General features: G+C 35.0%; 1 protein-coding gene across 1 annotated transcript in view; it reads left to right on the top strand.

Moving 5' to 3' along the window:
* Nucleotides 1-6,031: 6,031 nt before the first annotated feature.
* The window catches only part of LOC136028137 (ran-binding protein 9-like), a 66,603-nt gene continuing 48,308 nt past the window's right edge, over nt 6,032-24,326 (top strand). The window contains exons 1-4 of the mRNA XM_065705794.1: nt 6,032-6,231; nt 16,377-16,488; nt 21,566-21,618; nt 23,964-24,154. Of these exons, the coding sequence (XP_065561866.1) occupies nt 6,102-6,231; nt 16,377-16,488; nt 21,566-21,618; nt 23,964-24,154 (486 nt within the window). The 5' untranslated portion in view covers nt 6,032-6,101. The remainder of the gene's footprint in view (nt 6,232-16,376; nt 16,489-21,565; nt 21,619-23,963; nt 24,155-24,326) is intronic.

The following is a 24,326-nucleotide window of genomic DNA, read 5'->3' as shown; positions in this document are numbered from 1 at the left end:
AAGCGATAACTTTCAGGCTGCTCTGATTCCTCGGCACGCTTTCTTTTCTTACTTTCTCTATCAGCAGCAAGCCTGATTTCTTGCTGTTCTTGTGATTCCTCGGCACGCCTTCTTTTTTCACTTTCTCTTTTAGCAGCAAGTCTGGTTTCATGTTGCTCTGGTAGTTCCTCGGCACGCCTTCTTTTTTCACTTTCTCTTTTAGCAGCAAGTCTGCTTTCGCGTTGCTCTGGTAGTTCCTCGGCACGCTTTCTGTTCTTTCTTTCTCTATCAGCCTCAAGCCTTTTTTTAGTTTTTTCAGTTTTTTTTAGTTTTTAGTTTTTTACCTTTTTTTAGTTTTTTTTAGTTTTTTAGCTTTTTTAGTTTTTTTTCTTTTTAGTTTTTTTTGTAGTTTTTACCTTTTTTAGTTTTTTTTCTTCTTTTGTATTAGTGTGAAATAATTCAGACGTCATATGCGGACAAACACGACGTCACTCGACAGACAGACAGACAGACATAACCCACAAACAACTTATTTTTATATATATTTATTCATATTTTTTTAGTTTTCTTTTTCTCTTTTATTTTTCAGTTTTTTCCTTTTTTTTAGTTTTTTTCTTTTTTAGTTTTTAGTTTGTTTTAGTTTTTTACCTTTTTTTAGTTTTTTTTAGTTTTTTTAGTTTTTTAGCTTTTTTAGTTTTTTTATTAGTTTTTATTTTTTTTGTAGTTTTTGCCTTTTTTTATTTTTTTCAGTTTTTTTTTTTAGTTATTAGATTTTTACCTTTTTTTAGTTTTTTTTAGTTTTTTAGCTTTTTTAGTTTTTTTTTCTTTTTAGTTTTTTTTTGTAGTTTTTACCTTTTTTAGTTTTTTTCTTCTTTTGTATTAGTGTGAAATAATTCAGACGTCATATGCGGACAAACATGACGTCACCTGATCCACAGATCCACACACAGACAACTTATTTTTATATATATAGATATAGATGTGCCGGTGTCCCGGTCGTCATTTGTGTCCCGATGTCCCGGTCTGTAATTTCGTCAGTCGAAGACATGACGTCAGTCGACACACAAACATGACGTCACTCGACAGACACACACACATACACAGACAACTTATATATATATATATATATATATATATATATATATATATATATATATATATATATATATATATATATATATATATGATGGTATGTATTTATTAATGGTATTCCTATAGTATATATTTGGTATGTTTTTCTTAAAGTTTCAGTATTTTGTATTTACCAAAGTTGAAAAAGTGACATCATTTTAAACGCATTTGTTTTCAGTAAAGTGCAAATTATGTTCCCGCCTTTAAGAGTCATGGGGGTCGTCAGCCGTACTCACTTTAATTTTCCATTGTTTTGAGTTGGGCTTGGTTCTTTATTGTAATTAATTTAAAAAACTTTTTCCAAAAAAAATGCTTTTCAAAGAACAGTAAAGAGCTTCATTAAGCCAAGAATGAGCAGAATTAAAGTCAAATAATCTTCCAAGCGGAAAACTACCACAAATCACTATCAATAAATAAATGAAACTCAAAACGAGCACAAATTACAATTAATAGCCAAGTCAAACTCAAAACGATAAGAAATTACAGTGAGTAGAGCTGACAACCGTCTTAAAGTTTTGATAATTTTTTATATACGAAAGTAAGAAAAGTGGAAATATTTAGAACGTAATTTGTTTTCAGTATAGTTTTTTCTAATTTAATTTCTGTTCATTTTTTATTGACATGGTCTTTTTCATGGAAAAAAATAATATTTTATATCTTTTCAGTTGGCGAAACAGTTCGTGGTAACAAATTGTAGTAAGGAGCATCCCGGCTCAATCAATTGCAACGGAAACACTAAAATACAGAATTTTGAACCCAATAGATACATAAAAAAATCGGTCCTGTATGTTATTTTTAGATATGTAAGTTTCATCAAGTTTAATGTTAATAATCAAAAGTTAAAAGCCTGAGAAAATTTACCTTATTTTCAAAAAAGGAGGAAACGCCCCCTAAAAGTCATAGAAGCTTAATGAAAATCACACCATGACATACAGCGCATCAGAGAACTCTACTGTAGAGGTTTCGAGCTCATGTCTGCAAAAATGTAAAATTTTGTGTTTTCCGCAAGAAGAAAGATCACGGACGCATGTTTATTTGTTGTTTTTTTTCCCCGAGGATCGACCCAGTGATCCGAGAATTTCGCAAGAGGGCTCTTTTGAACGGAAATTAAAAGTTATAGTGCCTTTTCTAAGTGGACAAAAAATTGTCCACTTAAAATTGCCCCCTCCCACGCTCATTTTTTCCCAAAATCACCTGACCAAATTTTGAGATAGCAATTTTGTTCAGCATAGTCGAAAAATCTAATAACTATGTCTTTGGGGAAGACTTAATCCTCCAGAGTCCCCGGGAAAAGGGCTACAATTTATGAACTTTGCCCGTTATTTATATGTAGTATTGGTTATTGGGAAGAAGACACACGTTTTTAGAGGGAATTTTTCTGATTATAGGGGGGGTGGAGTGGGTTACATGGGAAAGATCTTTTTATGGAAGAATGTATCATTCGGGAAGAGAATTTCCAGAATTATTTAAAAAACAATGAGAAATTAAATAAAAAACAAGTTTTTTCAACTGAAAGTAAGTGGCAACGTTAAAACTTAAAACAACACAAAAATATCAAGTTAATGAAGAGGTTCATTCCCTCCTCAATACCTCGCTCTTTACGCTAAATTACTTTTAGTAATTCAAAAGAGTTACCCATTCTAATTAAATGGCCTTTGTGATTCAGGGGTCATTCTTAAGAAATTGGAACAAAATTCAAACTTTAGTGTAAAGAGCGAGGTATTGACGAGGGGGCAAACCCCCTCATATACCTAATAAAAACATACGAATATAGAAGTTTCTTACGTAAGTTAATTCGTAAGTTACATATATTTATTACTAATAAGAACGTTTGTAAATAAAATTACAAGTTCTAGTGGTGTTTTTAAGTAACCAAAAAAATTTGCGGGCAACTAGGCCCCCTCACCCATCCCTTGTTTCTCAAAATTGTCCTATCAAAAATTTAAGAAAGCCATTTAGCCAAAAAAAGGAAAATTAATATGCAAATTTCGTTTTAATTATTCATGTACGGTGATCCGAAATAAAAAAAACTGCGTTATTTCAAAAACATTCAGAAATTAAATAAAAAAAAGCTTTTTTAACTTAAAGGAAGGAGCGACATTAATACTTAAAACGAACAGAAATTATTTCGAATATGAAAGAGGCTGTCCCCTCCTTAACATGCCACTCTTTACGCTAAAGTTTGACGCTTTCAAAAAACTCTACTTTTTAAAACAATACAAAACTGTAGCGTAAAAAGAGGGGCGTTGAGAAGGGGACAGCCCCTTTCATATACGGAATAATTTCTTTTCGTTTTTAGTTTTAATGTCGCTCCTTACTTTCAGTTAAAAAAAACTTGTTGTTTTATTTAATTTCTATAAGAATCCATAGTATGGTTTACTATTTGTATTTTGAATTCAAAACGAACTGGAATTATAGTTGCACCCTTTTGACAATCTGAATGGACATGACGTGTTTTGATTTAGTTTAACACTCCCAAAAAAATCTGTGAAAAACTCACCTGAATGCCCTTCGTCTTCTTGGAAAGTAAAGTTCAAACATGCATACCTTTCTCAACAGCATATACTCTGCGCAAACAATGAACAGATTGTGTAATTTATAGCCCTTGTTCTCAGGACTGTGAGGAGGTTGACATCCCTATAGACATAATTTCTGGAAATCCAACATTACTAAGCAAAATAGATCTCTTAAAGTTTTAGTCGAATATATTTTGGGGAATAATAGGCCTGGGGGGGGGGCTGACAGCTCTCCATTTACTCTTTACACTTAATAAGGGTGCTAAAACTTCCAAACTCCAATCAAATGGGCTCCATCCTATCTAAAATTTATGCGACTACTTGCTCCAGTAAAGCCTTATTAGTCGCGGGCTTAACGTAAAACCCTTGCCCATAGGTTCTGGGGGATTGAGTCCACCCTAAAGATATTGTTATATCATTTTTGGACTATTGGTAACAAAATGAATATCTCCTAATTTCAATTGAATATCTTTTGGGAAAAGAGGATGTCAGGGAGGGGGCTATCTACTCTCCATCATATTTGAATCTTAAAAGTGAACTAGAACTATACATCTCAAATCAAACGAGTCTCTCCTAAAGTTTACACAAACACCTCTTCCATAAAAAGCTCATTTGCCCCTGAGGCATAATTTATAACCCTTACCTCCAGATTCTGAAGGATTTTATCCACCCCAAAGACTTTATTATATGATCTTTGGACTCTTTTTGAACAAATTGTTATATGAAAATTTTTATCGGATTTATTTGTGGATAATACAAAGAGACGTGGCGGCTGCCCGTGATAACTTTGACTTTTAAAAGGGGAATTAGAACAGCTGGTTTCCAATCCAATGAGCTCCTTCCTGGGTTTATACGACCACCCTCTCCATAAAAACCTTAAATGCCCTCGTGGCATAGCTTGCATTCCTAGCGCTGAGGGCCGGGGGGGGGAGATTCATGCTCAAAGACACAATTTCCAGACCTTTCAACTGCTCTGGACAGATTGGCTAACTTAAAATTTTGATTAAATATGTTTTGGGAATTTATGGGCACGGGAGGGAGGTAATTGTTGCCCTCCAATTACTTCTGACTATTGAAAAAGGCCCCATATATTTTTCATTGAATGTGCTTTTTTTAAGTTTCTGCGACAACAAATGTCTATCTCAAAATTTATATCAGATTTATTCTGGTAAAATACGAGGTGGGGGGGGGAATCACCCTCCGATCACTTTGAATCCTTAAAAGGGTACTAGAACGTCTGATTACCAATTCAACTAGCCCCTTCCAAAGTTTATAATACCACCCGTTCTATGAAAACCTTAAATACCCTCAGGGTATAACTTATTACCCTTGTCCTAACAGCTCTGGGGGATGGCTTTCTCAAAGGCATAATTTCTGGACCTTTAAACTACTTTGAACAAACTGGCTATCTCAAAATTTTAATTGGATGTGTTTGGGGAAATGGTGGGTGTGGTAGGGGAGTTTACTGCCGTTCAATCACTTTTGATCATTAAAAAGGTTACTAGACCTTTCAATTTCCAGACAAATGAGCCCTTTTCGAAGTTTTTGCGACGACTCCTTCAATACCAAATGCCATGGTCTAAAAAAATAAAAAACAAATAGATAATACATTGTGCCGCGCTATAGATAATACATACAGGCAGCGCTATTACGCTTACTTTGACTTCTGTTAGTTGTAAGTTTCATTTATTTATTGATTGTTATTTGTAGAATTTTACGATTGGATGGTTATTTGACTTTATTTCTGCTCAGTTTTGGCTTAGTAGAGCTCTTTATTTTATTTTTATATAAAAAAAAGTTGTTTTGCATGTTTTTGCATGTCGTTTTGCCAATTGGAGTTCAATGGATTCGTACCTCATCTTTTTCTCTGATCCTCGTCTTATAGTTGACACGTCTTATAAGAACTGCTTTCGATTCTGTAAATACAGCATGTATGACTTGATGGTAATAAGTGTTGAAATCAACAGTGGCTGAGACGTTGAAAGGGCCAGAGCAGAGTAAATGAAATGGTACTTTGATGCAGCTTAGGACCAAAGTAACAGTGAAAACATAAAGATGAATATTGCATTTCTCCCAATTTCACTTGTGGACCCGCTTTTTGGAACAAGCGACCAACCATTCTCAAAAAAATGAAGGCTATGAATGGTCTATTTAAGTAATGTCGGGTGTTTGTCAAATCCGATCTGGAATAGTAGATGACTTTTTCATGATACATAAATAGTATGTAACTTTTCCAGCACATACCTAAAGTAAAAGTAAGGATACACCCAAGAAGATTTTCTAAGGGAACAGGGGTCAATTCTCCAGTGAAAGTGTGTGATGGCCAGACTTTCAGTAGAGCAATGGTATCAGAAGACACTTCTCTGCCGGAATGGTGAGACTAGCCGATGATAATACATAACAAACGTTACTAAGCAATGAGCGCTTTCAACGAAGAAGAATAAACACAAATTTATAATTTTATTGGGAATACTAATGGATAGAATCAAGCAACTGTACCATCTTGTAGATGAATCAGAAACACCTTTGCCAAGAGCATGGAGTCCTGTTGATAAATACCAGTACATATCATTGTCGCAAAATAACTTACGAGCACAATACAAAGGTAAGCAACTTTTTGATGCAGGAACACCTAGCCTATTAGGCTACTTTCATATTTTTAGGTTTTGTTCGTCTATTATGACTAATTCTGAAATCATAAAAAATTTTAAATATGCATTACATGTTCAACGTCTAGAATACCAGCTCTCCAGAAGCAGACATAGCCTACTTGAACAAAGAGATGCTTCTAGATTGCTATTTTTATGCTCATTTTTATAGTTTGTTTGAATTTTTAATAATTCACCCCCCTCCTAATGGTCTTATAATCCTAAGGCTGTGTAAAAAAAACTAGCATAGTAATTGATGAAATCTGATTAAAATCTGAAATCTGATAAACTAAGAATTTGATTTTCTTTTGGCTATTTTTTTATTTATCTTTGGACTATAGGCTATGAGGCCATTAGAAAGGGGCTAGGGATAAACTGTCAGTAATACAAACAAAACCAGAAGAATGAACATAAAATTAACAATCCCAAAATTTCTTTTGATAAAATTCTAGTTAATTGACTTCTTGCTATCTTGGAAAGGGTTTAGGTTAGGAAAATGAAACTTTCATGGATGGGTCTACAGGCTAAAGTATGTTCCAGGAAGGTGTTTTAAAGTACCCACCTCCACTCCTTCTCCCTCTAGAGGGCCCTGAAATTTGCCTACATGACAGGTCAATACCTATTGAAATTTTGACAAAACAAAATTTTACCTTAATTTTCAGTTACTAGTTGCTTTTTTTCTGCCTTTAGTTCTGAAGATGCAATTCCTGTTATTTGAGTAGAATTTTGAGTCACATCTATGGTTTTTTTTCTCAAAATTTAGGAAATGTATTTGCATATCTTCAAACCCTTATAAAATTGAATTGAGCAAAGTTATGAAGCTGAAAACAATTTTATTGTACTTCAATTAAGCAGTAGATCTATTTTGCAAGGTTTCACTTTTATAACACACATATTTTTAAAGGTCATCAAAGGTCAGGGTCATCTAGAGGGAGAAGGAGTAGAGGTAGTTGCTTCAAAATACCTTCCTGGGACATACTTTAGTCTGTAGAGTAATCCCTGAAAGTTTCATTTTCCTAACCTAAACCCTTTTTGAGATAGCAAGAAGTCAATTAACTAGAATTTTACCTTTCTTTTTCTTTTAGCATGTCTCTTCCTGAAGAGTTTGTATACTAAACTTGGTAAATGTTTAGTTTTGTTCCAAGTGCTTATAACTGCATATAGCCTAGCAAGATTCTGACAATCACATATTATTTCCTTGTCATTATTGGAGAAGTGCATCCATTTCTGGTTGCCCCTCCTCCTCCATGTGGCAAACTAAAAATGTGTAAAGCGGGCTTGCTTACAGGTAGAATTACCTATAGAGCAAAGCATATTAGTCCCTGAGCCCTGTGGGCAGCAGGGTGAGGTCTGTATTCTATATTTATTCAACAAAGAATGATAAAACTAAAAAAAACCTCAAACAGGGTATATTAAATAAATATAGAATACAGACCTTGCCCTGCTGCTCACAAGGCTCATGGACTAATTCACTTTGCTCTATAGGTAATGATACCTGTAAGCAAGCCCACTTTACACAATTTTAATTTGTCCCATGGAGGAGGAGGGTCAACCAGAAATGGATGTGCTTCTTGAATTAGCATGCTACAAAGCAGCATAGTTTCCAATTTAGAGCACTTGGAGCAATATTAAACATTTACCCTAAACTTTTATCCAGTCCAGGACAGAAACTATAGAGAAATAAATGAATTAGACCTATACTGCTGGATTTCCCAGTCCAATTTACTTACTAAATATAATTGCCTAATCACCACTTTTCAATTATGGTAAATTTGCAGCAGTTTAAATTACTGACCTACAAATAAGGTGAACAACAGCCCAATGCCTTTTTCATGCTCTTTCCAAATATAATAATTGCTTTGCTTAGAAATTCAATATTAAGCCCATTACAGACCCTCAAAGATGATACTTTTTTTTCTTATTTTTGGCTCTCTAGGCTAAAAAGGTAAAAAAACAAAACAAAAAACAATTCTTACTTCATTATATGCAGAATAATTGTAGCTAATACATTTCAACTGCAGCTCCTCTGTACTTTACCCCCCTCCTTTCCCCTCATGTACAAATATATTTTATATCCTAAATATATGTTTTCTATGTATTTCCTGGCTCTCAATTTTCTCAGTCAATTCAATTCATAGGTAAACCAATTTAAAAAAGAATGAAGCTAACATTGGTATATAAGAGGTATCTGAAATAACAGAAAAAGGTAGTGTAAAGGTGGACACACAATGCTTTTTTCAGTGCCAATTTATCAAATTAGTGCTGATTTGTAAAGATAATGATGCCAATTTGAACTTGAAAGTTTTTATAGTCTTCTTGAAAATATACCTCTATTCAAGTAGAGGACCTCAAGCCTTCTTGTTATCTGGTCTCAAGGAACCTTAAGCACTTTATGTAGACTCTAGGAAAGTTTCCTGATCTGAATTCTAAAATTTGGTCATATGAAATTTATTTATTCAGGTAAGCAGGATATGGCAAATGGGTAGAAAGAAGAGAGTCTGAATTTAAAGAGGGGAAGTAAAACAAAGGGTTAAGTGTGAGGATACAGTTATAAGTAGGAATGTTGAAAAAAGCTGGGAAACATTCAAGATAACCCTTTTAGGTGCTGAAAAGAAGATCAACCACAAATATTAGTCTCTACTGCCTAAAATGTCTCCATACCTGCTATAAGAAGTAAAAAGACCATGGGCCAAGCATTTAAAATGAAATAAGACAACCACCATGACTGGTTCAAGAAACATACTGAGAAATTTGGCTTTGAAGATTATAAGGGACAATGAAAGCTGACTCTAAATTAAATTCAAAGATGATTTAGTGCTATGTCTCAGAAGCTAGCTTATCTAGATGAGATATTCCAAATTTAATGAAAGAAGATGGTAAAAAAGCTTCAGATATTGAAGAAAAATCAAACCTATTGAACTCCAGCTTTGGTAGTAATTTCTCTGCCCCACCTATAACAGACAACCCACCCCCTCTACAAGAGCAATCAATCTCAGAACCGTTGGCTATGCCAGTTATTTGTAAAGAGGATATCAAAAATAGGCTTAAAAAGTTTGATGTTAACATAGTTACTAGACCAGACAACCTACACCCAAGACTGTCAAAATAAGTAGCTTAATACATTGTTGATCCAATTGCACCACTGTTTGATATATCCCTCACTTCCAAATGCATGGAACCTGGCTAATATTAAGCCAATACACAAGAAAGGTAAAAGGGCCCCAGTTAGCAATTATTGGCCAATAGGTTCTCATATTGGTTGTATGTAAAGTACCTGGGGGTATCATAAAAGAAAGCACTAAAAAACTAAAAAAAAACTTCTTAGCAAAAGACAATGTGGTTTTCAAAAAGTATATCAAATTGATACTAACCTAATCAAGTAATTGGTTAAATTGCCTGGTGATGCAGAACACCATTGCAGGAGGATCCTCTATAGTAGGACAACTGCACCAGGATAGGATGTGGACCAGGAATAGGAGATATGTGGGTGCCCTGGGACATGTTCAAGTTTATGGCAGATACCAAGAGAATGCTTTGGTTAAATTACTTAATCTTGCTACTTACTTAAATGGAACTGAATGGGCTTTCTCCCAGATTTTTTTTGCAGAATATTCTGTTGATAAACGTTTTTGGTACCAACAATTTTCCTAACCCCCTTCTATTGTCCCAGAGTACCCATACCTCTGGGTACTCTGGGACACAGTTTTTTTTTTTTTTTTTTTTTACCAAATATTATTTATTAAAAATCTATGATCTACTTTGATTATAATAAACATATAAAACGAAGCTTGTAACATTTTTCACTCAACAATATACTGTAAAAGGTCAACATCAAAGGTCAGGGCTTTTGCTGAATGTTCTGTATCACTGCTCTGATTAGGTTTTGGTAGGCATAAGACAATTTTGCTCGCCATCACAAAGGCCTCATCCTTTATATCTGGAAATATGAATTTGTAAGTAGGGAGCTACTTTTTGAACTTAACTTGTTAACTTTTTTTTGAACTTTTTTTAGTAGTATATTGAACTAGAACAAAATCACCATGCTTTATCTCCTCAGTAGGTTCTTTTACAGCCTCTTCCACGTCACTCAGGTAGGCCTATAATGAATTATTAGTGTCAGTCAGAAGCAGCATCACTATTACTGTCACTAAAATGTAATGTCACTTTGCTAGCTTCTTTTTCTGTGTTCACATTCCTTTTGTGGTCTTCTGTATTTTATTATTTTATTTTCCTTTGACCCTTCTTTCTTTTTTCTCTTGAGATCTCTTTGTCTTTCTGCTTCAAAAATGGCATCTTTAACAATTGTTGAAGTCAAAATCTTGGATTGACCTGGCTTTCTTCCTCCCTTTTTCTTCTGAATGCCAACTTGACATTCAGGAAGAGGAAGTACCTGACTTGAGAGAACACAAATATAATTATCAGCCTTCTGAATCCCAGGCACTGGCTGCCTGCCTGATGAGTTGCTCTCTTCATCTGAAAAACTCTGCTATTCATGTTCACCCTCCAATGGAGACCTCAGACAGCTGGGATGGCTGGTAGGAGTTAAAGATGGCAGAAAGTCAGATTCTTGCCAGACATCTGGATTGAAGGGATAAATTCCCAGTTTGGAGAAGCTGCTCATAATGTTTGATGGCTTGGAAGCTTTTGGGAAAGCAACCCCAAGAAGTCCAGAGATTTTATATTCTGTAACTGGTCTCCCAGGATGGTTTCTAAGCCAGGGTTCAATAGTTTGGAAAAAATAACTTCTTAAATGGTGAATTGATGGTTACATCAAGTAGCTGTAGCTAATTTGATGTGTGTGGGATGAATGTAAGAATTTGCAAACCCATTTTCTTTGCAGCAGAAATAAAGTTGTAGCTCATGTAACTATCATTGTTATATATGAGTAGAAGTGGTGGCTGCTCAGGGAGCATGGTACATACAAGTGGTCAAAGTAGCCAAAAAATAATTCTATTGTCACCCATGCATTTCCAGGCTGTCCACTAGCAATAGTCTTTGCTCCTGGTGGTGCACCATACAAAAGTCTTTCCACAAAGCAAGTCCTTCCAAAGATAAGCCATGCAGAAAATAAGCTCCACATTCCATTAATAGTCCTGACCATTGTGACTAGTTTCCCTCTTTCCTGTGATGTAGTTGCTCTTATTTGCTTAACCCCTTTAAGGCTCAGAACCTTCTGGCATTTGTGTTGAATGTTCAATAAGGCGGTTTTATCCATATTATAAGCAGAGTCAGCTGGGAAATTATACTTTGAGTATGCCTGTTCCAGCTGGTCATAGAATGTAGCAACTGCATGACAGCTGAAACCAAAATTGCAATAAAGGCTAATGCTTTCCAGTCTTCTGAAGGAAATTCTAGTATGTCTTTTCATGAACCTCTTATACCAGTCTTCTGCTGCTACATTACAGTCCCACAATTTGGGATATTTCACTTTGTTTGCCTTGGCAAATTCCCAGGCTAATTTTTTTGTCCGTTTTTTTTTTGCAAGTCCCTACTTCATTTGTGATGATAGCAGAAGATAAGAACTTCTTACCTAAAATCTGATAAAAGTATTCTCTGATGTCTTCAGCAAAACACATGGTATACTACCCAATAGATGGCGCTATAGATATAATTAAGGCAGACTTTTTGAATACAGTTTTCTTCACAAATGTATTATGTCCCATCGTCCTGTGGTGGCGTAGTGGATTTGACCTTAGCTTGGTAATACGGGACCCAGAGATCAAATCACGCTGCAGGAATGCACTGCAGGGCCGACGCAGGGACCTTAGTAATCAAGAAGCGTCGTTAATTCTTAAATACAAAAGTATTATGTCCCATCTCCTCTAGTAAAATATTGTACTGGCATGGTAATAAATTGAGATGTGGTTGTCAGTCTGGACTTGTCCCAGTTAAAGATAGGAATGGGTCCATAATTAATTATAAGGAAAGAGTTAAAGATAGATGGGCAGAGCAGTTTGAGAGTGTGCTAAACCAAGATAGAGATGCAGGAAAAGATAGAGGAAAACGAAAAAGTTTGTGATACCTTGGATGTGAAAGAAGACTTGTTTTGTGAGGAAGAATTAGCAACAGTACTAAAAGGGTTAAACAATAATAAGGCTCCAGGTGGCTTTAGGAAATGATTTTAGGAATAACCTTAATTAAACCCCTGGATAAGAAAGATGATAAGAGTGAGTGTGGTAATTATCAAGGCATTAGTCTGGTTTCTGTAGTTAGCAAATTACTTAGTAATATGATAATTTTTAGACTGAGAGATGCTGTAGATAAAGTTTTAAGAGAAGAACAGTCTGGTTATAGAAAAGGTAGAGGATGTGTTGACCAAATTTTCACTCTTAGGTTAAAAATTGAGAAGTGCCTGAGTTCTCAAACACCTTTGGTCCTCAGTTTTATGGATTATGAGGAAGCATTCGATTCTGTTGCCTGAAGAACTTTAGCAAAGGTCTTATCCTTGGATGTTATACCAGACAGATACATTAAAGTGTTTAGTGCTATGTACAAGAATAAAACTGCTGCAGTTAAGGTTGGGAATGAGGTTGGCAGCAGATTTTGTATTAAATCTGGAGTTAAGCAGGGTTGTGTTCTATCCTCATGTGTATGGATCATTTTGAGTTCTAGTACTAGGAGTACCATACGTGAGTACTAGGAGTACCGTAAGTGAAGATGAAAAGGTGGCATTGGGTAATGCGAAAATTGATCAGGTGGGCTGCTTCACTTGCATTGGTAATATTATTAGTACCAGGCTGACTGACTGTATTTCAAACAGTAGGCTGTACAAAAATGTGGTTCAGTCCCCCTTTCTAGGGCTATAATGAGAAAGAAAGAAAGAAAGAGAGAGAGAGAGAGACCATTTTAAGCTGAACTCTGAATTTATTCATAAGGATTAATTTTGTGAATTCACTAAGCTAGTTAATTTGATTTAGGCTAGCATTTCTTTAATTTCTCTAAGAGGTCCTCTGGACGAGGGACTCGTTTGGAGAATTGCGAGGGGTCTTTTGTCTGTTTATGACGAGAAAGTTTAGAAACTATTTACTAGAATGGGTTAGATTTTCTACAAAATGGGTAACATTATAGTTTTTTCCAATCTTGGAGCCTCTACTTCAGACTAATCTCGGTTGACAATCTACCTACCAAAAATAGCCTACATTAAAAACGTTATACATAAAGTTCTACAAAACTAAAGTTTTTATTTTAAATTAAAATATGATTCAAGGTTCAAGGAAGTTTTTCTTGATGAAAGAGGTAGATGAAAACCATGGATAATTATTCTTGGACAGGATTTTTTCATTGTGGCACTTGGTATTTACCAAGTGACATATAGCAATCGCAATTTCTGTCAGTCTGTTGGTCTGTCTGTCTGTTGGCCCCAGTTTTGCTTGTTTGGGCACTTCCAGATAAGCTAGGACGATACAATTTGACAGGTGTATCAAGGACCAGACCAAATTAAATTAGAACTAGACCTTCGTTGTCCAGGCAACGTGAAGTGTTGCGGCAGCCTTTGTCCGGCTGTACCGACTAAAGTGTTGCAAGAGCAACATTTTGGTTTTGTTTCTTTGCTATCAATCAGTAATCACATGATCAAAGGCTATTTCTCAGCGTTGAAAAAAAAACAACAAAATAGTATATCGCAATTTCTGTCAGTCTGTTGGTCTATCTGTCTGTTGGTCCCAGTTTTGCTTGTTTGGGCACTTCCAGATAAGCTAGGACGATACAATTTGACAGGTGTATCAAGGACCAGACCGAATTAAATTAGAACTAGACCTACGTTGTCCAGGCAACGTGAAGTGTTGCAGCAACCTTTGTTCAGCTTTGCTGACTTTGGTTTTGTTTCCTCGCTATCAATCAGTAATCACACGATGAAAGGCTATTTCTCAGCGTTGAAAAAAGAACAACAAAATAGTATCAAAAGAAGGAACTAAACTGACTTTGCAGCCAGTTGAACTTTATCCTTTTCAATTGTAGACATTGTGACGGATGAAAACTCGGAACAATATCTTATATAGAGTAATCTAGTTGGTATAATAAAGCTATCCCTAACTTTTCAGGATCAAAATACCATAGATGACATTCTATTAATTATTACGAAACTATCTCATTTGTTTTACATTCTCATTTGTACTTGTTTCTTCACTATCGGTTAAATGATGAAGTTGTCAGCCTATCGAAGTTTTTAAAACGGTATGTTCAAACAAGACCGCAATCAGTTATCACATGACCAAAGGATCTGGGTTGCGGACAAGCAAAAACCATCCTTTTGGCCCGAGGCAAGAGTTCTGCAGAGCTTTCTAAAATGTAATGTCATATTTATCAATCCGGCCTGAGGTCCACACTCTCCATAAAAACCGCACAGGTTAGACCCTTACCAGTTTCCAGGAATAAGCTGAGATCAGCAGCATAGGAAAAAAAAACGGGACAAAACCAGTGCTGTTCTCGCAACACAAATAGTCGTTTCCCCCATTCGACCATCTGGGGGGGAGTGGGGGGACTGTTAATTGGGAAAAATTAGAAAAAATGAGGTATTTTTAACTTACAGACGAGTGATTGGATCTTAATGAAATTTGATATTTAGAAGGAACTCGTAACTCAGATGACACCGGATCCGGTGTCATTATGGGGAGTTGGGGGGGGGGCGAAATCTTGGAAAACGCTTAGAGTGCGTTTTCCTTAGAACGCTAATCGTGGAAAACGATTAGAGATCGGGATGAAACTTGGTGGGAAGAATAAGCACAAGTCCTAGATACATAATTGACATAACCAGACCGGATCTGTCCTCTTTGGGGAAGTTGGGGATGGGGGAGATTTCCAGTGCTTTGGCGAGTTCAGTGCTTCCGGACGTGCTAGGACGATGAAAAATAGTAGGCGTGTCAGGGACTTGCACAAGTTGACTTGATAACAGTCTTTTACTCAATTCAACCATTTGGTGGGGATGGTGGGAGGGAAAATCATTAAAATGGAGGTATGTTTATCTTACAAATGGGGATCAGATCTTAATGAAACTGGATATATAGAAAGATATCATGTCTCAGATGCTCTATTTTCAATTCGGGACATAGGGAGTGGAGGGGGGAAATGGAAATCATGGAAATCAAAAATCTTGAAAATCCCTTAGAGTGGACAGTTTGGGATGAAACTTGATGGGAAGAATTAGCAAAAGTTCTTGATACGTGATTGACATAACCGGACCAAATTCGCTCTCTTTGGGGAAGTTGAGGGGATTTCTAGTACTTTGGCGAGTTCGAGAACAAGTACGAGTTATAGATACGTGATTGAATTTCCTATTGTTCTTCTTGTTTTCGGACCGGGTACGATCTCTTTGGGGGAATTGGAGGAATTTCTAGTGCTTTGGCAAGTTCGGAGCTTCTTGACGTGCTAGGACGATGAAATCAATAACTCTATTTCCGAGTCTAATTTTAGGTTCCGACCTCGTCACAAGTGCCATATGAGCTCTTGGCTCTTCTTTTGCTTAGAAATTATTTGGGTGAAAAAACTATTTTCCAGGAAGGCAAGGGGAACCTTGCTTTATTAAGTTTAAAACATTCTTGAAATAATTTGCTGGAAATAGCAGCATTTTCTAAAAGAAAAGGCAATGGGTTAAATACTAAAAAAAAGGGGGGTGTTGCAATATAGCTTGTTTTTTCATTCACACAAAAAAAATATATATTAGGCTAAAAAATTTGCATACGAATACCGCAAATCCTATATTTCGCTTTATCATATCTATTCTTTTCCATGTTAAATGATTTGGAATAGAATATAAATCGTGTCCCGAAATTACTTTTGTTAGAATATAAAGTTTGCTTGCATTCACATTGAAAAAAATTATTCTTAATGCTAAAGTATTATTGTTTTATCTCCCCTCGAAATAAATAATTTTTCAAATGAACAATTAGTGGATAGATTTAATTTTTTTTAAATATTGTAAATTGCAATTCTGTAATTGCGATTCTGTTCATAAACAGAAATGATCATGATTTTGGCTTACCTTCAGTTTTTAATGAGTTGACTGGTAAATTATTAACATTGAACATTGGCAACTCGCATCTTTTTTATTTTATGCTCATTGTTTTTGCCTTGACTTTTTGTTGTTAGTTTATTTGTGTACTTTTAGGCAAAGGTCAGTCTCACAAAGATGCAGCAAGCGTAAGGGCAACCAATCCAATTCCAGCTTCCTGTGGTCTTTATTATTTTGAAGTGAAGATTGTTAGCAAAGGAAGAGATGGGTAATAGACTTTTTCCCAAATCTTATTACTAAAATTTCTACTTAAGCAGTTTTACCTATTCCCCTTGCACTATATATTTAAGCTTTTAACCTTCCTCACATTACCCTTGCGCTGTACATTTAAGCTAATAAGCTTCCCAAAATCAATGACTGCAAAAAATAAAATACAGTTTGAAAATCAATGTAATATTCGCACCAAACAAATGACCTTGGATGAAGCAAAAATCATCCCAAAATGATATGGACTGATTCAGTGTAAGATACAAGGTATAGATATTAATCAGTAAAAACTTGTTTACTTCCCTTGTACTTTAGTTACAGTATAGGCTATTGCAGCCCAACTCGGTGCTGACGATTGGTGCTGGGTCTTTTACAGGGCCAGGTGGTAAGTCTGCCTTCTATCAATTCAACGTGTGAAAATGGCTGATAGCTTATTTTGCAGGTGAGTGACCAGGAAAACTGCTCAATAAGTGCTTGTAAATAATGCAAATTATATACGTATATTAAGGAAACCAAAAACAAACCAGTGCAATATGCATAAGTAGAGCAGACGGTTCTAAGGCTCATGTCTACAGGCCTTTTGAGTGACAATGAGGTAGTAAAAACTGACACTTTGCAGTATAATTGTATCTTGAAACCGGCTTTAATCCTGGAATTGACTGCACAGGAAAGTAAACTGATTAATGACATTGTTATTCTTTTTCATATATTGTTATTTTTTGTTATATATTGTTATTTATATGTTATTTTTTTCACATATATTTTTTTTCATATATTTTTTCAATTTGTTTTTTTCATAGACTGATGTGTTTTGTGCCATGATTATATTTAGTTCTCTAAGTTCCAGTTGTGAGAAAAAATATTCCAGAGTTAATAATGCGGTACTTTTTGTTTTAGAACTCAATTTACAATATCGTTTAAAGTGGATGTTCCAAAATGGTGGTACTGAGACAGAATAATAATAATAATAATAATAATAATTTATTTATAACCCACATCATAACAAGTTATGGCACTTGTGGAGTCACCCTGTAAAGTATGAATATGGCCCAATAACTGAATTGATAACGTTTATATTTGTTAAATTTTCAACTACAAAGCATAATATAATTAGAAATGCAATGACTGCTTCTGCTCCTATTTTTAAATGCCATAGGGCACATGGATCTGACCTCTGAGAATAAGGTAAAATCATGGTATATATATATATATATATATATATATATATATATATATATATATATATATATATATATATATATATATATATATATATATATATATATATATATATATATATAAATATATAATATAATATATATTATAATATAATATATAATATATATTATATATATATAAATATATATATATATATATATATATATATATATATATATATATATATATATATATATATATATATATATACTAGCTGTTGTATATTCTAGTGATTGCCCTTGAGCTTTGTTGATGGTGGTTGCAAATGCTAATCGAATTGGGAATTGCAATCTTTTAAATTGAAAAAGCAGATCCGTTGGAATCATGGGAATGTGAGGAATAAGAACAGCCTCACCCTCATAAGGCCCTGTCAAGATTGTGGCCTCTATTAGGTTTTCCATTGTTTTTTTTTACGGCAAGTCGCGTGCCATTGCAAAGCTTTGGTGGGTTGATATTTCTTAAAAGTATTATTGGTACGCCTATTTTTAGTTGTAGCACGTGTGGTGGAAACCCTGAAGGATCTATGGAATTTAAAAATTCAGATGGATAATTAACCGCTTCATTTGGTTCCAAAATACAAATTAACTGCGTAAAACTTGCGAATATACAACATTCTTCGCTGTCCAATTGTCGCTGCATATAAATAGATTGTCAGGTTTACCGACCCTCGAACATGCAACGTACAATGTGGCCTCTATTAGGTTTTCCATTGTTTTTTTTTACGGCAAGTCGCGTGCCATTGCAAAGCTTTGGTGGGTTGATATTTCTTAAAAGTATTATTGGTACGCCTATTTTTAGTTGTAGCACGTGTGGTGGAAACCCTGAAGGATCTATGGAATTTAAAAATTCAGATGGATAATTAACCGCTTCATTTGGTTCCAAAATACAAATTAACTGCGTAAAACTTGCGAATATACAACATTCTTCGCTGTCCAATTGTCGCTGCATATAAATAGATTGTCAGGTTTACCGACCCTCGAACATGCAACGTACAATTGTCCATGGGAAAAACAATCAGTATTAAGATCTATACCACATTTTTCTAATGATTGACCTTGAGCTTTGTTAATGGTGATTGCAAATGCTAATCGAATTGGGAATTACAATCTTTTAAATTGAAAAGGCAGATCCGTTGGAATCATGGGAATGCGAGGAATAAGAACAGCCTCACCCTCAAAAGGCCCTGTCAAGATTGTGGCCTCTATTAGGTTTTCCATTGTTTTTTTTACGGCAAGTCGAGTGCCATTGCAAAGCTTTGGTGGGTTTATATTTCTTAAAAGTATTATTGGTACGCCTATTTTTAGTTGTAGCACGTGTGGTGGAAACCCTGAAAGATCTATGGAATTTAAAAATTCAGATGGATAATTAACCGCTTCATTTGGTTCCAAAACTGTGTCGACTGACTTGTAAAGGACTGCCTGGTCTTGAATCTTGGTCAAAACAATATTGTTGATTTCGTGGACGTCTATATTTTTGGGTGCGAGAATCGCTCTTTCACTTAGCCATTTATTATTTTTATAATTTTTTAGAATATTCGGAAATACTTTTTCAATCAATTCATTTTTGGACGTCACTAAATTACAGAAATCAGCAGGTAGTTGTATACGTCCTGAAATTGAGTCTACTGGGAGCTTTCCGTTTCCCATTGCCAGCAATTGATCTGAAAATGTTTGACCAGAGTCATCGTTTTGCAATCGGACACGCATATTTGTAGTTAATTTTAATGTTTTTACGTGTGCCCATAAATTAGAATTTTTCAGGCAAGCATTCATTTCGTCTGCAGGAGTTGATCTGGTCATTATAGATAATATTTTCCTGAAATCTCCCACAAGCAATATTAATGTGCTGCCAAAGGGTTTCGACTTCCCTCGCAAATCTTTCAAGCATTGATTCAGAGCCTCGAGCGATTTTTTGTGTGCCATTGTGCACTCATCCCAAAGAATAAGTTTGCATTGCTGCAATACTTTACCCATCCCAGATGATTTGGAAATATTGCACGTGGGAGTTTCTGTAGAATGCAAGTTCAGAGGCAATTTCAGTTTTATCACAAACGTTTTACCAGTACCTCCTGGCGCATCCAAAAAGAAAATTTCTCCAACGTTGTTATCGACACAATGCATTATCGTATCATAAATGTCTTTTTGTTCTGACGTTAACTTGGAAATGTTATTTTGTACATACGACAATAGATCACTCGTACTGTAACTTTGTTCACGATCCAATTCTACACATGTCGAAACAGCAGCGATACGGTTAGGTGAAGGCATTCCCAAATCCTGAAGAGGTTTGTTTGCCAAACGTACGCACAAATCTTCTATAACAACTAAAGTGTAGTTATAAATTTCTGATGTAAAATCAAAAGTCATATCTGACGTCTCTAACTGTTTTCGATGGAGTATATCTTCGGACATTTTTGACTTATATTTTTCCCATAACCCTGTAGGAGCTGATGGAGAGCAAGTTGTTAAAATGATGCCAAACAATGCACGAATTTGACTTGGGGTTGACGTTTCGCACGCGTCATTGATGCAGTTATCCCAGTGTTGGACATTCTCCAATAAATTCAGAGCTTGGCATGCACTACGGTAAGTGTCATTCATAGTACCATTTACAGTCCTCAAATACTCAAAGGATGTCGGACCGGGTACATTCACCAAAAGCAGGCGTAGAAAGAAGCATTCATGTTGATTGGGGTGAACGGTGTAGAGTCTTCCTATCGTGGTATCTTTGAAGATGGTAGGTTGGCCGTCGACTGACTTACCCTGTTTTCGACGTTCAAATACTTTATTTTTAGTATTCCACGTGTAATACGAAGGCACTTCAGTATACAGCAGTTTTTTTGCAAAAGAATCATTTTTGCAAAGCGAAAAAAAAGCTGTTAATGTTGTATCCGGTGGATTCAGGACTCTTTGTTGCACGTTGGTTTCCGTGAAATAAACACGTTGACCATTCTGTAAATGTACCGCTAAGTGAACAACAGCTGGACTACGTTCATGTATCGGAAATGAAAGAATTCGCCAAACAGCTTCATTACTGCTTATGTATCTTCCAGCCTGATATTGTACGATTTCATCGAAATCTTTGATTTCGGGCTGCAAGCCAAAAACTGCCATATCACTGCCTTTGTTGACGTATTTACATATGTATTTGATTGCCTTTACGGAGTTACAGTATTCAACGTTTATGTGTGCATTAAATGTTTTTGATAATAATGGGGAATATGGAACAACCCACTGGTTATCTACTTCGATGGTGGTACCGTTACGCTTCTTTATTATTGCTGTTTTACCGCCATCTTCAGTAGATCTTCTTCTATATTGTGGGTAACCATCATTGCCAGTAATTGTGTTTGATACTAAAAGTCGAGGATATTGCTTTGTGCACCTTCCTTTGGCCATGCATGGTGAAACATTAATAGATTTCTACGTGAACATATGTCTTAAATACCTTGAATGACGTCACCGTCAAAGCAAAAATGACGACAACTAATTTCATGACGTCAGTCAACACAGAAACATGACGTCACCTGATCCACAGACAGACACACAGACAGACAACTTATTTATATATATATATATATATATATATATATATATATATATATATATATATATATATATATATATATATATATATATATATAATATAAATATATATATATTTTTTAAATAGGAAGGGGATCAAAACGTAGAAAAATTTATTTTATATCACTTTTTATCTTTGCAGGAGGATGTCAGCCGCCTACTCTTTTTGTGTAGTCATTTGCAATATTTTTTTTTCCATTATAGGTTGAAAATAAATACAAACACAGTATTGAGTTCTTTTTAGCAGTTTTCTTTAGTATGTTTATATTTTTTCAGGTATATGGGAATTGGACTTTCTATACAAGGTGTTAGTACAAACAGACTGCCAGGTAAGATTTGCATTTTTTTGGGGGGGGGATTCATTGTAAAGAATAATACTATTTGGGTTTGTGTTTTCGAAATAATATTAATAGTTGGGCCAGTCATTAAAAAACAAAACAAAAATTATGCATCAAAACAATGCTTAGACGTAATATGATGGAAGTTGAATGGGTTGTAATTCATACGCAGACTTCGAAGTGAAACGTATTCAAGAAAACATCTTATTTACAAATCCGCTTACATTGCAAAACCTTGAGGGGAGGGAGACCAATAGGTTAGTTTTAGTTTGCCAAAATAAATTTATTTTAGAAACTAATAAGTTTTTGTGATGACATGATAGCTCCCAGGATTTATTTCTATTTTGTTTCTTCCCTTGAGGCCGTATGTGGGGGAATGTTTTAGAAAGTTTAACCCCCTCCCTAGTCCGTCTAGCCCGAAGTGAAAGAATCAGTTAATATTTGAATTAAAATCAGCTAGGTGGATGTGATAAAAAACGTGAGAGCCATGGCTAATTAGAGGAGAGCCAAGGGAGATGGTCTCTGTGGGAGGCAAACCTGGCATAATCTTTCCAGAATAGTATAAAAATGATTCACTTGCTGATAGACAGTATATTATCCATCCTTGGGTAGAACTGAGGTAGATAGACATGTTTGTCATGTTTAATCACGATTCGAGCTTTTTCCCAAAAATGAACACTTATTGTATGACGAGTTTTGCTGATTCTCCTACAGTTAATTTTATAGCATGTAAATTATGAAGTAAAACTTGCCGATTTGATAGTGGTTTGCAACTGGGGATCTGGTGAATGGGATAGCCCTCAAGAAAATAGTTTATCCTTGGTATTTTATCCTTTGTGCACTTGATATGGATGCCATTTCAGAGTCCAATGGATAGAGGTCGGTTGTATGTTGAAGAAAAATTACCGATCATCATCCGTAAAATAGAAATTAGATTCCCCCTCTTTTGTACCTGTCCAGCGGGTGTTTCTTTGGTAAATGAGTCAGGTAATCTCCATGTAATAAAAGATGAAATTCGAACAGAGGGCTCTTTGTGTTTAAAAATTGAGTTGCAAAATACTTTATAATAAAAAAAAAAATTAATTCTGAGACACATTATGCAAAAACACATAAAATTCTTAGAATACTTACAACCTGGCTCCTAATGGTAGCATGTCACGTTTTTGAGGCTAAAGGTTGTTGTAACAGTGTTTTACTTAAAATAACAACAAATATGTATAGACTATAAATTTCAACAGCATGAGCTTTCTTTTGAGGTGTTAAGCGAGTTTTTATGATTTACTGTTCTGATTTCATTCGAAATCATACCTTCCTCTCTCACTGGGCATGGCCACACCAACGCAGTAATTTGCTGTACTTTATTATTTTTATCATCTTTCATAGCAAGTTTGGACTTTAATGGGTTTTTTTTTCGTTTTCCTCCTTTTTTAATAGTATTGTATTTTCCTGCTCTGATGATCTATGCGTATGACGGACTTACTAACATCACTTTTTTATTGAAGAATTTTTGAATATGGAGTATATTGAACACTAACATCTGTCAGCAGTCTACTTTTTTCATTTGAGTTGTACTCTTCTACTGACAGATTTTTTTTTCCAAAAGGATTCTATATCATTCTTTTTACAGTGGACACATTCATGATTTCAAAATGTTTATACTTTATCGTAAAGGAACTCAAATTTGTATTGATTTCAAATATTTGGCTTAATAAAATGCATGATTTTTTTAGTTATTAATCAATTAAATCCATGCACACAGTAGTAGTAGTAGTAAACAATTTATTATCTACACAAAAAAACAGAGACAAATTCAATCGATAGCACACTAAAAGCGTCGATTGCGAGGATGTGCTTCTAACCAAAAAGAACAAAAATAGAAGAGAAAAAATAATAAAACAAAGAAAAAAAAGCAACAAGTTAATCTGCAATAAACAGAAAGGTGAAACCGTGTACCGAAAAAAAAACTTACATAAATAATTGATACACAATAAAACAACATAATATCATGATAATTGACCAATCAGCAGATGGCGAAAGTACTGTGTTTTTTATTTGTGCTGCTTCATTTGTTGAAAATTCACCGAGGTACATTTTGGTATGGCTAGTCAGATTTACGTAAAAAAATCTAGGTGTAAAGTGTTTTTGGCGCTTTGTCGTATTATTCCTTCTTTGTGAGTAATTTCTATATGAATTTGCAATCATAAAGTTCAAATCAATTGCTCTCAGTCAAGGATCTAAAAAGCCAAAAAAAGAGAAAAAACAGAGTTAATCATTTGGTTTGTAGCGGATGATTTAAAAATTCTTTTATATGAATTTTTATTCTCTCTCTCTCTTAGGCTGGGATAAATATTCATATGGTTATCATGGTGATGATGGTCACTCATTTTGTTCTTCTGGGAATGGAAAGACGTATGGACCCACCTTTACGACAGACGATGTAATTGGCTGTGCAGTCAACTTAATGGACGGAACTTGCTATTATACAAAAAACGGAGTGAACCTTGGCATTGCTTTCACCGATCTTCCGGTAAGCAAGCCAGCAAGAAAAAGGATTGTTGATGTTAAGAAACGAAAGGTTTATTTTAATTATGTTATTGTTTCAGGTGATGTGTATAAAATCAACTAGTTTCCTTTATTTAAATGACCGAGCTGTAACTACACTCAGGAGGAGGAATAGAGATATCTCACCCATAGGATTT

This window comes from Artemia franciscana, chromosome 6 (genome assembly GCF_032884065.1).
Source record: "Artemia franciscana chromosome 6, ASM3288406v1, whole genome shotgun sequence".
In the NCBI taxonomy this organism is placed as follows: domain Eukaryota; kingdom Metazoa; phylum Arthropoda; class Branchiopoda; order Anostraca; family Artemiidae; genus Artemia; species Artemia franciscana.
This window is presented reverse-complemented; position numbering and strand designations above follow the sequence as displayed.